The sequence below is a fragment of the Helianthus annuus genome, chromosome 14 (genome assembly GCF_002127325.2).
Source record: "Helianthus annuus cultivar XRQ/B chromosome 14, HanXRQr2.0-SUNRISE, whole genome shotgun sequence".
NCBI lineage: Eukaryota > Viridiplantae > Streptophyta > Magnoliopsida > Asterales > Asteraceae > Helianthus > Helianthus annuus.
In genome coordinates, this window is record NC_035446.2 from 97,782,409 (window position 1) to 97,798,823 (window position 16,415).

At 35.7% G+C, this 16,415-nt stretch overlaps 1 protein-coding gene across 1 annotated transcript; it reads right to left on the reverse strand.

Annotated features, from left to right (window-relative positions):
- Nucleotides 1–2,572: 2,572 nt before the first annotated feature.
- Nucleotides 2,573–3,619, reverse strand: LOC110908741 (transcription repressor OFP15). Its single transcript, XM_022153719.2, has one exon. The coding sequence runs from the start codon at nt 3,461–3,463 to the stop codon at nt 2,651–2,653; it is 813 nt and encodes a 270-aa protein (XP_022009411.1). The 5' UTR covers nt 3,464–3,619; the 3' UTR covers nt 2,573–2,650.
- Nucleotides 3,620–16,415: the final 12,796 nt, after the last annotated feature.

The window sequence follows — 16,415 nt, forward strand, 5'->3', positions numbered from 1 at the left end:
TTAGTCCAACGCCATCCACGTAATCCAGACGACCTAGCGGGCGTCCCGATGTAGATGGTCTTAGACCATGTGTAGTCATAAAGCCCCTTTGGGGGTGTTATGCGACAAGTGGCGAAATGTGTAAGAGAGAGGCTTTATGGGGCTTTATATCACAAGAAGGTGTAGTGATAAGGAGGGTTATATAACCTCTTCAATTATACATACATATGTATGTATATATATGTGTGTGAGTGGGGGGAAACATTGTGCAGCATTATCACCTTTGAGCGGTTACAAAATCAACCACCCATAGCGCCGGCTGTAGTAGTTTGGCCGGACACCATGAGGCGCTATAGACCCATTTCACGCGGTATGCCGCCCCACTACGGGTGTCCTTATAAAAAGAAAATCTCTTTCAATACTATGTTTTTATAGGGAAGTGGCGTAGAATAAAAAATAATCATATCCTATTGATGGAAATGCGGCACCAGAAGAAATGTTGTTAGGATATGAATAACAACAATTGTTTAAAATGGCTAAAATCTTGATTTCAAATGCAAACTTTCAAAGGGGTCTAATGAGTAAAGAGAAAGAGTGTTATAATTGTGATTTTTGTTTTGGTGGTTGTTTTAGGGTTTACATGGACCACCATTAAAATAAACAGAAATCAGCTTATCTTGGTTGTGACATTATTCTGCATCCACACATCAAGTTCTTGTTTTTTTGTTACACAATTTTGCTAGCTTATCTTATTCGTATCTGTTCAAGCCAGAAGGGATTGAGTGTGATATGCAGATTATGCCCTACAACGTCATCTCAAAAATCTGCTGTCTATCTATTTCAAATTTACTAATTATCAAATAATAATGCATGGCTGTGTTTTTTCTTTACATAGGATTTGATTACCCTAAAATTTCATTTTTAATTTTTTTTAACCTACTTGCTTGGATTCAAATATGAAAATGCAAGAACATATGTAATCTCATACAGCGGCGGACCCAGAAAATATTTTTAAAGGGTGCGGATGAGGGGTTTAACCAAATTTTGCAAGGGGCGCGGGCAGCATTTTACCCTATAAAATGCACTAATTTTTTTCAAGGGGTGTGCCCGCCCACCCGGGTCTCTTACTAGGTCCGCCCTTGATCTCATATATCGAAATCATAAAAAACTTGTCCGGTGCAAAGTGTGTTTAACCTGATCTCATTGGTTAGTAGTATATTAGTAGAGTTCATAAGTTTTTTGGTAACGTGTTTAATGATTAAATAAAAATAATCATGCATAAAGATACCAATGAACAAATTAAAGTAGACGTCGCATGATAACATATAGAAACAATCCAAAAGGAAAATTGCTTCCGGAATGTCTTGTTTTGACTCTTGTTTCTTGTTTTTTTGGGTGTTATTTAGTTTACTTTTTTGCATCTTTATGTAACTTCATGTCTGCAATATATAATTGCCTTTTGTATGACACTATGACAGTGTTGGACTGGTGTTTTTTTCCTTCAGGTTTGTTGTTGATACATGCAACCAACCATGACAGCTGAAGAGGGCACATAATACTTATATATCTCACTTGCATGAAAAATAAGGAGTTTTGCACAAAAACTAAGATGGTTTATTTATTAATCATTATTCTGAGCTATGCATGCATGCTAATTACATATATTTGCAGGTTGCAAGAATATGAGTGCAAGACAATGCCAAAATCTTCATTCAGAATTGTTGCTATCATATGATGATGACCTTCTCTATTTTTTTTTTTATTTTACTTTTTACTTGTCTTTTTTCTTTTTTAAATTTGAATAGCAAAAAGCAAAACTAAAAGCTAGAAATTAAACTTCAATGCATATGATGTACTGTATAACAGCCTTATTTTTATTTTCAATTAATGAGTAATTACTATTATTATTAATTATTCAAAACAACCCTGCCTGGAATCCTGCAGTTTTCATTTATAGCAGAATGCCGTTGAAGCAAGCAGAGGATTCTTCCCTCTTTAATTTTTACCTATAACTTTTATAACTTTAAAAAAAAATACACGTTGTACCACTTGCTTTACCAGTTGTACTCATACTAAAGGTATACTAAAGTTGCAAAACCCTTTACAAATCTTTATCTATAACTTTTTTTTTTTATTTACTTTCTTTCAGATTCTATGTTATATGCCACACCCCATACCTTTTCTCTATGAACATCTTTTCATATTATTATTATTTACCTATAATATATAATACTATATATTATTGTGCAATTGCAACTTGTACAATACAACCTCAGCATTAAATAAAATCTATTTATATATGTTTTAATTGGTAACATATACTTGAATATATTTTATCTTCTAAAAATTATCATTTATAAACCAAGGCCTTTAGGTATATTTCTGGGACCTACTCAAAGCTTTTGTATACAAGATTGCAACCAAATATATTATTTTTATCGACCAATAACATTATATAAGGAAACCAATATTCTTTTTTTACATGAATATACAATACAATGATAACCGAATATAAACTTTAATGAGGATATTTGGGAAAAAATATAATTCTAGTTGGTTAGAGTAAGATAATGAACAAACATACACAAGAATAAATGGTGGAAGTTAGAGAAAGATCTCATTATAGTTACTAAAATTAGTGATATACATAGTTTTTCCATAAATAAGAAAATCATACTTTCAAAGAAGAATGACAGTCTGAAACTGAAGCTTTCTGGGGACTGTTATGATCTTCATCATCTCCATTGTTATCTTCTTCTTCTTCTTCTTCTTCTTCATCTTCCAATGAACATGATGACAAAAAATGGCTAGTACTTGAACAAGTCCCAGAAGAAGAAGCAAATGATGAAGTGAATGATAAAGCAGATTCTGGTGACTCACTACTAATCATCATCATCAACTTATTATTATTATTATTATTATTACTACAACAATTACCACCAGATTCCAACAATATAGATTGTTCTTGAGTAGCATTGATTGATGAAGATGTAGAACATAAAGATGGTTTTGAAGGAGGACCAAGATTGACCAACAACAAGTCAACAAAAGCTCCAATGATGTACCCATGGTTTGTTTTATCATTAACTGCTAGATACAAACTCAAAAGCTCTTGAAGATTCTCCCACTCTTTTAACCCTTCATCAGCTTCCACCATCTCTTGCATTGACTTCTTAAAGTCAACAAAAGGGTCAGTTGAATCCATCTCCATCATTGACACACTTTCTTTCAATGCCACAACACTTTCTTTTTCTTTCTCTTTTTGTTTCTCCCTTTCCTTTTCTTTTTCTTTAGGTTTTGCTTCTTCAAGTATGGAGCTTGTTGTTCCAGGATTGAAAAAGAATCTGTCCGTACTTAACCCACGAATCACATCATCTACCGATGGCTCCATGTCATCAAACTCGCCGGTGGTGGTACGGAAAGATAGGGTTTTACTAGGGCTGCCACAAGTAGGAAGAAAAGGGAGGGTTCTTGTTCTTCCCATGGTTTTTGAACAATAGTAATATAGGGTTTGATGGTGATTTTGAATGGGTATGAAAGTTGGGAGGAGTTATTAATGTTGTAGATCGATGTTAAATAGATAGTCAGATTGGAAATAAATGAGGAGGGAGAGTGTGGCGTTTTAAAATAAAAGGAGTGGTAACTGGTGAGGGAAGTTAGGATCAACAACAGTAGGTTGTTTGGTGGGGTCTTTTTTTTTTTTTTTTTTTTTTTTTTTTTGAACGGCAAATTTGGATCACTGACGGACCACTGGAGTATCATCGTGCCACCAAAAGAACCACCCGATCATATCCATCTCCACTAGGAGATAATGCCTATACACCAATTCATGAGGAAACCCAATAAATCTAGGAAAACCCCCTTTGTGAGAATCGAACTCATGACCTAATGGTCATAAGCCTTATCCCACCCCCAAAATACCACTACGCTATAATGTCATGGGTGTTTGGTGGGGTCTTGGATGTGTATTTATGGTCCTCTTTTTGTTATTTTTGGATATGTTAGAGCATTCACATCCAATCCATCAAATTATACATACATTCCAATAAAAAACAACTCCTATATCAATATATTTTCACTAAAAACAAATACTTTTTCTCTCTCCTTTTCAATTAAATAATATTATTATTACATTTTTCTCTCTCCTTCACTCACAACCACTTTCAATATATATTAAAAAAATTATAGTGGGTGAACAGTGTCCCCTCAAATATACAGATGAACAGTAACATTTTCTCTCTCCTCCACTCACAACCACTTTTTATACCCTTTATAATATAAAAACTCCCCTCACATATTTTGATGGATAGAATGTGAATGCTCTTACAAGTGGAGACCTTCGTGTTTGGGGGTTATTGTTTGAGTCCCTCTTGTTTCAGATTCTGTTTGATAAATGGTAATTCAAATTAGGGGTGAGAATTTCTGAAACGGTTTGAAATCCAGCCCGAACCCGACACAAGAAAACATGTTTTGTGTCGGTTAACACGACCTGTTCTTTAAACGGGCCGGGTTCGAGTTGAACCACATAAAACCCATTAACCCGTTTAGGTATTTTAAAAATACTTTTATAATTCTTTTGTTTTTCGTTTTCCATTTTTCTAAAGATACATTAGAAATTTCCATTCCATTTTCAAGATTTTCTTAATATTATTCAGAAAGACTATTTGTATTACTCATTTTAAATCCCAATAATCCGCTTATAACTCGCCAACATCTATGACTCATTTAAAAAAAATAGGTCAAATGGGTCGTGTTTGGGTTCCCGAATTTATGTGTGTACGGGTTAGGGTTGAGATCTTTGACACGAAAAATAATATAAGTTGAGTTCAGGTTGGACATTTCAATCCGTAACCCGTCAGCCCAACACTATTTACACCCTTATTAATCCAAACCATTCATTTTTTGATGATGAAGATGGAGATGAGAAGTTGAATGAAAATACAATAGAAATGGGCCATGGCTTAATATTAAAGTAATTATTTTGGTGATTGAGCCCGATCTTGGAGACATGCCATGATTGTGTAACACATGGTATGACACATTATTAATATCGTATTGTGAATTCTCAAAAGTACATGGAGGGCCTTATCAAGGGACGAAGAAGACAAGCCATCCTTCTTAGCCCACTACTGGATGGCAACTCATCATTTTAAAAGAGACAAAGAGAGTACATGGAAATCATGACCACGGTACTAGTTCATACATATGGTTGGATTGACGGATGGAAATAGAAGTGACGTTTAAACGTCAGCCCCTTAGTTAAGGGTGTGCGCCAAGAAGCATTCATGACGACTTTTCCATGTCCGGAGGAAGCATATTTCGTCCCCATTTAACTTTCCATCTTTGATTAACTTTCCATCCGTGATCGTGAGACTGAGTTCGTCGAACAGGCCCGTGGCTGCGTGCAAGACTGAAATCGAAGAACAATCGAAGAACAAAGAGTGCAGACTCTGTGAGTTCTTCGTCGAACCAGGTCTCCTACTCTCCTGCTATAGACGACGTTTCAATATCCATGGCACTAGTTGCCGCCCAATACGGACATATTGTTTTTTATTGGTTTTTAAATAATTTGGGCTCACTAACCTAATCCCAATGAACTAACTATTCTAAGCCATATGTTTTTTTTTTTTTGTAAGTGGGCCTTACGTATTTGTTTGGCTATACCCTATTAAAAAAACTTACATATCTAATATCGGAGTTTTTTTTAAAACTTACGTGCCCTACGAAATCACGGGCCCTGGCCGGTGGTCCTCCCCGCCCACCTCCAGGGCCGGCCCTGTGCATATTGGAAATTTTTGTTATTAGTGATTGACTGGTGGGAATTTTGATTGGTATTGTTATTTTAAGGTAACATTCGATAATTTGGTTTGGATAACTAAGTTGAGAGGATCTCAGGAATTCAACAACAGTTAATAAGGGTTTGTTGAGGTACACCAATTTTGATACCTAATTCTGTTATTTATTGACCAATTTGATACCTAATTTTGTGTACATAGTTCTTTGTGGACGAACTCACTTGGTAGAGGCTCTTGCCTCTTAGTGAGAGGTAACAAGAAATCAATTATGATTTATTTGGTGTAATTTAGGAGTATGTAAACATTAAACTTAATATTAACATATTATATAGAAGAAAAAAAAATAAAGTCCGTAAACTCTAAACTTTTTTTTTAACGACGACTTTCTTATATTTGGCCACCGCACTTCCTGAGTTGGAGAGTTGTGTTGCCCCACTCCAGCTAGACTATGTTGTCTTAACCAGGCCCACGCTGACTTTAGAATTGGGCTTGGGCGTTCCCCCGGGAAACCATATCACCAGCTGCCGCTTGACAGTCGTTGTGCCACCACAAGAGTGGAACTCTCTGGCGTAACACACGATGGGACGAAAACCCGGATGGGCCCGGGATTCGAATTGACAACCTGGCAAAGGCTTTGCTCAAATCCTTCATTGCCTTAATCCACCAAAATTAACTTTGAAAATAAACCCTGAAGTTTTGTTATGCTTATACCTTCGGGTTAACCCACCACAATTATACATAAGACTTAAAAACATGATGAGATCATCATGTTAGGGCATATCATATAGGTGTTCCTGTATATTAAAATTTTGAAATTATTTTAGATACTGGGATCTAAACGGGCTATACCGGTCAAAGACATGTCGTCCTACCTAACCAGGTTGGTTTATTGATAAATGTTTCGACCCACCACATGTTTAAACTAGAAAAAACAAGTAAAAAGATTATAACCCGTCAACTTATTTGAGCATTTACATGATTGATTAATCGCATCATGTGCGGTGATGAGGGTGTGCGGGGAGGATCACCGTATAGGGCCCGTGATTTCGACGAGGGACGTGTGTTTTTTATAAAAAAAAATCCCATATATATGTTAACCAGGTTATAACCCCGTGTATTATACGGGTTGAATAAATAAATTTTATATACTAAATAATAAAATAATTTAATGAGTCGAAGATTTATTTCCCCTCTTATTTCACTCTCTTTCAGATTATATACCTATGGAGACACGTAGTTGAATCAATGAAATATTAAATAGTTAGTAATAAGAAGAGAAAATAAAAGAAATAGTTAAGAAATGAAATATTAAAGTATATAAAGTATACTTGTTCTCTCAAAATACTGATTTAACCAGGTTTATAACCCAGGTTCAAACTCTAGATATATAATAAAACTAATTAAGTTATATCTTCATCAAACAATATATATATATATATATATATATATATATATATATATATATATATATATATCAAACTTTGTGGTTTTACAATATTTTCAAAAGTTATTTTAATAACTTATTATAAAAAAACATCAATTGACCTTATTAGTTATTACTAAGGATGTTCACAATTCAATTTAAAACTGTGAAACTGATCAAAATTGTCATCGGTTTCATTTCACGGTCGGGTATTAAGTTTACTAATATATTACTTCCGGATTCAAATTTAAAATTTTAATTAAAAAAATTAATAATATCTTATTACAAAAAACGTATGTAGTTACTAAGTATATTTATTTTATTCAATCCGTGTAATATACAGAGTTCTAACCTAGTTAATATTATAAATGAGAAGTATGCATTAAATTTAAAATAAATAATAATTATCTATAATTAAGTAGAAGAGATTAAACAAAATAATATTTAGTAGGAGAGTTATCTATGATTAATTAGAAGAGATTAAACTAAATAATATTTAGTAGGAGAGTTATCTATAATTAGTTAGAAGAGATTAAATTAATATTAATTATCCATAAGATATTAAAGTAAATAATATTTAATAGGATGATTATCTATAATTAATTATTAATTAAAAAAATTATACTAAAATAACAATTATCTATAAGAGAAGACCTAATATAATGACAAGTGTCCCTAATATGGTTTCTTTTATTATATGTATAGATTTTTTTTTTTAAATAATATACCTATACCAACTCCAAGATAGGCACATTTATAAAACAATTTTTATGGTTTGGAAGTTAGCCCATTGGCATTAGCTTTAGTGAGCCCAATACCCATTTGATTTTAAAATTAAATAACTATAATAAAACATTACAGAAAGGCACATTTTTTCGAGGTTAAACAAGATCCATGAATTCTCAGAGACGCCCCTTGAATCGCATCTTCATTATTGTTTGCTGTGAATCTTTTCTGAAATGTTGCTCAATTTGAGAATGCAAGTATGTTAGCCATTTAAGAGATTGACCAGCAAACATTGAGACTATACTTGCATATGCATATAAGAGAAAGATTCTGTTCACTATACTTGCATATGCATAGAATAGAAAATGATACTGGAAGCATCCATGTTGTCTTCTTCAATGTGACTTTTCTTGTGTTTCTTGGAAGCCCATAGAAGTCTGGCCCATTAAAGCACATACAATTGAACAACACTTCACCCATCAATATAATTGTTAAACACATACAAAACAATTTCACCCATCAATTGTTAAACACATACAAAACAATTTCACCCATCAAAAAAACAAGTTATCTATCTTGTTTCGTCTCCTAAACTATACCTCTAAAGCATAAAATTTCCAAGGTTATTATTATTTTTTTAAAGTAAGATTACGTATCTAAATATGTTTAGTGTGCTAGAAAATACATACTACATATTTCCGTAGAGTACTAGAAAACCAAATACATAGGGTCGTGTTATTAGCACACTTTGCCAAATTAAATCGACGCCATTTATACGGGTCGTATATGCCTATACGACCCGTATTAGGGTAACCTCAATTTCCAAGGTTGTTGGTACACAATGTCAATCGCCTACGTCATCAGTCTAGGTCGTGTCAGTAGCTTGTAATAGGGGTTAAAGTGTAAAAGTTAAAGTTATTTGTGTATGTATGCCAGTTCGCACGAAATGGATGTTGTAAAGCCAGTTCGCACGAATTGGATTTTGCCAATTCGTGCGAAGTGATCATGGTGTCTCGTGCGAATTGGAAACCCTATAAATAAGGGTGTTGGGGTTTCCATTTGTAACATTCTGGTGAAATCTCTCACGAAGTGCTGTCAGATTCTCTGCATGTATTAACGTCTAATATCAATGGAAAACCTGTTTTAAGTGTATTTCTCTGCTTCTAATCACATTCTAACACCGATTCAAGGTTACTAGATTGTTTCCGCCTCTCTAGTGACTTGATTTAACTCTGACCGACTCGTATTTGATCGAATCTTGATCCTACAAGTGGTATCAAAAGCTTAGGATGAGTTAAATATGAGATATCAGTGTTTTGAATGTGTGAAAATCCGATTCTTCTACTTTTTCTTGGACTTTTGGATGAATTTACGGACAAAATGAACTGAATTTTGGATATAACGTGTAAAACACCATTTTAATCAATCTTTTAAAGTTACAGACCTAAATTCGAACTAAAACTGATCAAAAAAGTGTCAAAAACATCAGATCATGTGAAATGTATCAATTCGTTTGAAAATTGTGTCCATTCCACACGAATTGAACCAGTTCGCTTGAAATTTTTCAAAAAGTTCTTCATTTCGTACGAATTGAGGTCCAAATCGTGTGAAATTGATTCACTTCGCACGAATTGGAAATCTTTTGCTCATTTCGCACGTATTGACATTCCAGTTCGTTTGAAACAAGTCCAGGTCGCTTGAATTTCAATTCGTTTGAAAGTTCAAATCGTTTGAACTCCAGTTCGTTTGAACTCCAGTTCGTTTGAAAGTCGGTTCGTGCGAAAGTCCAAATCGTTTGGAAGTCAGTTCGTTTGAAAGTAATTTTTCAAAAACTTAGAAAATTTCTCGAAATTGTTTTCATAGTTTAAAATGGATAACCAAGAATTTTATAACACGTTTTTCGGAGGGGGAATGACAGCAGCTCATACTCCAGTGAGTATTGCACAGAACGTAAATATGGAGAATGAGCTTGGTACAATGCAAAAGCCACCAAAGCTTCTCAGTATCGAAGATTTTTCTGGATGGCAAGATAGGTTTAAAACATGGGTACAGGCAAATCATCTTGAGTGTTGGATGAAAATTAAGTCTAAGTATGTACCTCTGACGAATTGAGCGGGTATTGAGAAAACAATTGGTAGCTTAACTCCACTTGAACAGGAAAGCTTTAAAGCCGAGAAGAAAATGATGAGTATCTTGCAGCAATCAATCAAAGAAGATATTTTGGTTTTGCTACAACATCAGAATGACTCGCAGTCTATCTGGAATGCACTAAAAATCAAGTTTCTTGGAAGTGTTTCGATGATAAAGAGCAAAACGGCATTGCTGAAAAAGGAATTTGATATTTTTACGGGTATCAGGGGTGAATCAACAAAAGAGTTAATCAAGAGGTATTGTCATTTGGTTGTAGAAATAAAGCGTTTGAACATTACCAAAACAGATGAAGAGTGGGTTGACAAGCTGGCAGATGCTTTACCATATGATGAGTGGGGCACATATTTGTTGGTTTTGAAGAATAACTTGGAATATGTTGGTTTCAATCTAAGCACGTTTATCGAGAAAATTGAAGCGCATGAGCTTGAACTTTAAAAGATTAGAAAAATGAATTATGCTAATGTACAACAAGATGTTCAGTTGTACTACAAAGGAAACTCATCTGCAACATCTACCCCAAGTCCAAAAATCCAGACAGCATTTAGTGCTGATTCTACATCTGGAGTTTCTCAAAGCACACCAAGCAACAGCTATTCACCGTTTAAAAGCTACAAACCAAATCCTAAGGTTCAGAGTTCACAAGAACAAGCTTATACTCAAAGCTCTTCAGGGTCAAACAATCAAAGTCACTGTCAAGGGATTCTGTGCAATATTGCTGTGAACATCAAGAATGGTCAAGATTTTACAGAATCAGCAGCAAAACAGCATATATCACTACTTGCTTCAGTACTTGAGTCCTATGAAAGTCTTGTTGCCGGAAGAATTGGTAATCCTGACATGACGAAAGAAGACTACGATCAGATTGATCCAGAGGAGCTGGAACTCATAGATATCAAATGGGGCATGGCAAGCTTAGTGAGGAGGGCACAAAGGTTCATGGAAATAACCGGACAAAACAGTCTCGCAGGACCTGATTGTAAGCTTGGATTTGACAAAGCGAAGGTTACTTGTTTCAAATGCAAAGAAAAGGGCATTTCAAACGCGAGTGTCCAAACAGGGAAGTAAACAATCATCAGAATCCGTTCGCAAATGACTATTACTGACAAGCAATCTATCACAAAAATAGTCAACATCCATTCAATCCAAGACCTCAAATTGAAAACAAACCAGAGAAGGCTCTTTTGGTTAATCAGGATGATGAGAAGATTCCGGAAGGGTTTAGTTGGGATAAATATGTTCCTGGTGAGGGTCTTGCTATGATGGCAGAGATTATTGAAGAGCCAGAATGTGTTGTTGAAGCTGAGGAAGTCAGTGAAGTGATGAGTGAAGAGAGTCTGGCAGAGTTTGAAGAGGCAGCAGCAAAAGTTTATTACTATCAATCAGAACAGGAGATTATTGCTAATTCTTTTAAATCTATAATGCCTCCTAACATGTTTGATTCTTTTGCAGGTTTCTTCAGCGAACCAACTACAGGTTTCTGTCCACAATATGAAGTTGAAAAAGCTCCTATTCAAGAGATAATCGATGTTTCTAAAGAAATGAATGAAGAAACTCTGAAGGAGATAGCTGACAAGGCGATGATGGTCAAGTTGAAAGAGGTAGACAAAACTCAAGAGTCAGTGTCTATCGAAACGGAGTTTGTCGAAATAGAGTTAGTTGAAAAGGTGTCTGTTAAAAATGTGTCAGTTGAAAAGGAGTCAGTCGAAAAGAAGTCCGATGAAGAATCCGATAATAGGGAGATCAAACCAGGAGAAAAATCAGAGTCTGAGTCTAAAGGGTTTGGTAAACCGGATATTAAAACTGATAAAGAAGAAAAGGTTTTTGAAAAAGTTGATCAGATTCCTGAAACACCATGCGAAAACTTTTTAAAACCCTGCATGGATTGTCTTGAAAAAGACAAACAGTTTCAAGAATTGAAAAAATTATACCGACGAAGTAAAATTCGATCTTTATGAAGTGAAAGAAGCTTATGACACTTTATCACGTTCATTTAAAATGATTCAAAATGAAAGTATAGAAAATGATAAAGTTGTTAATTTGCTCAAAGGAACGATCATGGAAAAGCAGATGGAAATTAACATTCATCTGGACACAATCACATCTTTGAAAAAGGAACTTGAATTGATGCGTATTGAAACAGAAAGAGTTGATAAGAAATTGATCAGTTATATTTCTTCATCTTATGTGATTGATCAGATTGTTCCTCAACAAACTAATGCTAAACCTGCTTTCAACAATGTTCCACCCCCAATGTGGAATCATTATACACAGAAATATCCAGATGGGGTGGAAGCAGCTTTGAATCTCAAGTTGAGAACTATAGAGAATGAGTTACCGGAAAACATTGATGTTACATTCTCTCCATCTGACACAGACAGCAAGTCACATGTGATTAAAACTGTGGTCGATCAAGTGTTGGATGAAGAAAGTGATAACTCTGATTTCGGAATAGTTAAAACTCATTTGAAGAATTCCAATTCTGATTCTGAAGATGACGGAAATTTTCTGGACAAATTCATCCCAAAATCAGATAAAGTTGTGAATGACGATTCGATCATTGTGGTTTACACAATGACCGGAACTGACAAACTCTATACTGATTTTGAGTATCCAATTCAGAATGCAAATTTGGAAAATGTTGAAAAGGTGTTCAAACTTGTGGAAATTAATATTTCGGAAGTTAACAACAACGCATTTCTTTAAAACCGAAAAAATATTTTCTGAAACAACAACCAAACAACCCGGGAAAGAAAGAATGGGTGGGTAATAATGGTCATAACAAAAAAATGCTAACAATTTCAAAAAGAAAGGTGTCGGTTTTGAGAAGAAAATGGCTAAAAATGAGGTTAAGCCAAAAGAAAAGTTGAGTGAGGTATTTGTTGCGGGTAAGAACACAGTTGCTGAAAAAGATTATATCTTTAGTCAGAAAGCAGTTGACGATTTCAATACAGCCAAAAAGTTGAAAGATGAGATCAACAGATCCACTTTTGTTGAATATGACAAAAGAATTTGTTATCGCTGCAATGAACTTGGTCACATGGCAAAGCAATGTGTTAAAAAGTTCATAAAACCCGTTTTTCAGAAACCAAAACCAAAAGTTTCAAAAGATGATAAAGGATAATCACCGATGGTATCCCCCGTGCGTATTCTGAAACGCGGTGAAACTTTGAAGTCCGAGGACAAGCCAAAATCAACCTTTGAGATTGGTGAATCTTCAAAATCTCCAAAGACTTCAAAGGTTTATCCTAAAACGAAGATTTTTCAAAATCAATCATGGGTGGAGAAACCTAAATGTTCGTTTTAAGAAAAGAAAATGGAAAATGTCTTAAAATCTGAATCAAAAGTTTTTGCAACCGATGTTGAAGAACTTGAGTTTGAATTAGACAAATTGATTGAAGAATTCCCACCAATCAAGGAGGGAGATCTAAAATCAAAGTCAAAACCTGTTGTTCCAAACATTGTCTTCAACATTCCAAAAGTTGGCGTGGCTCATGATATTATGTTTGCTACTGTTCTAAATACTGAAAAATCTTGGGCATTGTTGTTTAAGTGAATGTCTTTGATGTGTGCAGGGGCTTCCGAGGTCGATCATCTCCAAGTGGATCATGGATAGCGGCGCCTCGAGGCACATGACTGGGATGTTAGCACTACTCTATGATGTCAAATCAATTAATGGAGGATATGTTGGCTTTGCTGGAACACAGGGAGGAAGAATCGTTGGTAAAGGAATTCTTACCAATGGAGTTGTCACTTTTGATAAAGTGAACTACATCGTTGAACTAGAAAACAATCTGTTGAGCATATCGCAGATTTGTGACAAGTCGTTCACAGTTCATTTTACAAAAAATGAGTGTTTGATTATTAAACCAGGTTTTAAAATTCCAGAAGATATGGTGTTGATGCGCGTTCCTCGTGAAAACGATTTGTATGTCCTAGACATGAGCATCGCAACAACATTAGACAAAAAGGCACAATGTTTTGTAACTAAAACAAAAGCTACTAAAAAAGAATCAATAATGTGGCATCGTAAGATGGGTCACATTCATGTGAGAAAAATGAATTTCTTAGTTCACAATGATCTTGTTGAAGGCGTTAATCTGAAAAATTTCCATCTGAATGATGATTGTGTAGAATGCAAAAAGGGTAAGCAAACGAAGAAATCACACCCAAAGAAGCTCTTGAACTCCATCAGACTACCGCTCGAAAGACTCCATATGGATCTTTTCGGACCAGTAAATGTGAAGAGCGTAAGTGGAGATCCGTATTGTCTAGTGGTCACTGATGATTTTACAAGATTTTCATGGGTGATGAGTCTTGAAAGAAAAGATGAAACGTTTGATTCATTGATGATTTTATTCAAAAAGATGGAGACTTTGTACAAACTGCTGAGCAGACAAATTTGAAGCGACAACGGAACGAAGTTCAAAAACAATCGTATGCTCGAATTTTGCAATGACAAAGGCATTGTTCATGAATTCAACGCACCGTATACTCCACAACAAAACGGTGTTGCAGAACAAAAGAATCGCACACTGATCAAAACAGCTTGAACTATGCTAGCTGATTCCAAATTGCCTATATTCTTTTGGAGTGAAGCAGTTGCTGCAGCATGTTATACGCTAAATCGTGTTCTTACAGTAAAGAAGTACAAGAAAACCTGCTTCGAATTACTACATCGCTATAAACCAAATCTGAAATTCTTAGAACCTTTTGGATCACCATGCACTTTTATTGATCCATGTGGTAAATTTGGTGCAAAAGTTAATGAAGGTTTTTTTGCAGGTTATGCGAGTCCACTGAAGAGAGTATTTGTTCCATGTTTGGGAAAGATTATACAAGTTCAGCACGTTGACTGTTAGAAGTTTACTGCTCCGGAACAACTTCCCAGAAACAGGTTGCTATTCGATTATGATAAACTCTGGGAGTCATTCCAGTTGCCAACTGAGCCGAGTGAGGAGGAACTTGCATTATTATACCAACAACAACAATCTATGTCACAAGAACAAGTGTCGAGACCGTTGGTAGTTTCTCCACCCACCGAGGGTTCAAATGATCATGAGGCCGGTCCAAGTGGAACTGCACACGAAACCCCAGAAGAACCAGCTCCAATATTTGACCAATCTGACGACTCAGGATCGGAATCCGATCCGATTTTTGACGAGGAACCAAATATTGCATCTTCAGAAGCTGTTGATCACATGGGTGATCAGGATATAACAAACTTGCAATCGGAAGTGAGCGTACCTGATACAGTCATGCCGAGAACTTTGTCTTATCATCCTTCAGAACAAATCATTGGTGACCTTCACAGTGGCGTGAAAACACGTGATCAAATCAACAAAGCCCTTACATGTTTTTATTCTTCTGTAGCTCCTTTACATGAAGAATTTTCATTGAAATGTTTTATCTCGCAGGTTGAGCTGAGAACATACAAAGAATCATTGAGCGAGGAAAGCTGGGTAAATGCAATGCAGGAGGAGCTACTGCAGTTTGAAAAACTTGGAGTGTGGAGATTGGTGGATCTCCCGGAAGATCAAAAGCTGATCAAGACTAAGTGGGTCTTCAAGTGTAAACGGGGTGATAGAGGGGTCATTGTAAGGAATAAAGCACGTTTGGTAGTCCAAGGTTTTAGTCAGCAAGAAGGCATCGACTTTACAGAAGTGTATGCACCTGTTGCTCGACTCGAGGCAATTAGAATCTTCCTGGCATTTGCGTCTTGGAAAGGATTCAAGGTTTACCAACTAGATGTCAAATCTGCATTCCTTTAGGGAAAGATCAAAGAAGAAGTGTACGTCGGACAACCACCGGGTTTTACCGATCCAGTGCACAAAGACAAGGTCTATCTACTCGACAAAGCGCTTTACGGATTACACCAGGCCCCGAGAGCCTGGTACGAGACGCTTTCCCAACATCTGCTGGCCAACGGGTTCAACAAAGGGACTGTCGATGGTACTTTGTTTACAAAAGAGGTTGCAGGACATCTACTCATCGTGCAGATATACGTGGATGACATAATCTTCAGATCAATGAACGACGAATTGTGCAAAGAGTTCGAGAAGGTTATGAAGAAAAAAATTGAAATGAGTTCTATGGGGGAGATGAAGTTCTTCCTAGGGCTTCAGGTTGAGTAAATGCCTGATGGAATCTTCATACACCAAACTAAATATGTGAACGATGTGCTAGAAAAATTCAACATGTCCGAATCAACTCCAATATCACCCCCCTTGGCTCAAAATCATGGGATATGTCCGGATGAAAGCGGTGAAAAGGTGGATGAGACGTACTATCGGTCGATCATTGGATCTTTAATGCATCTGACTGCGTCACGCCCGGACATCATG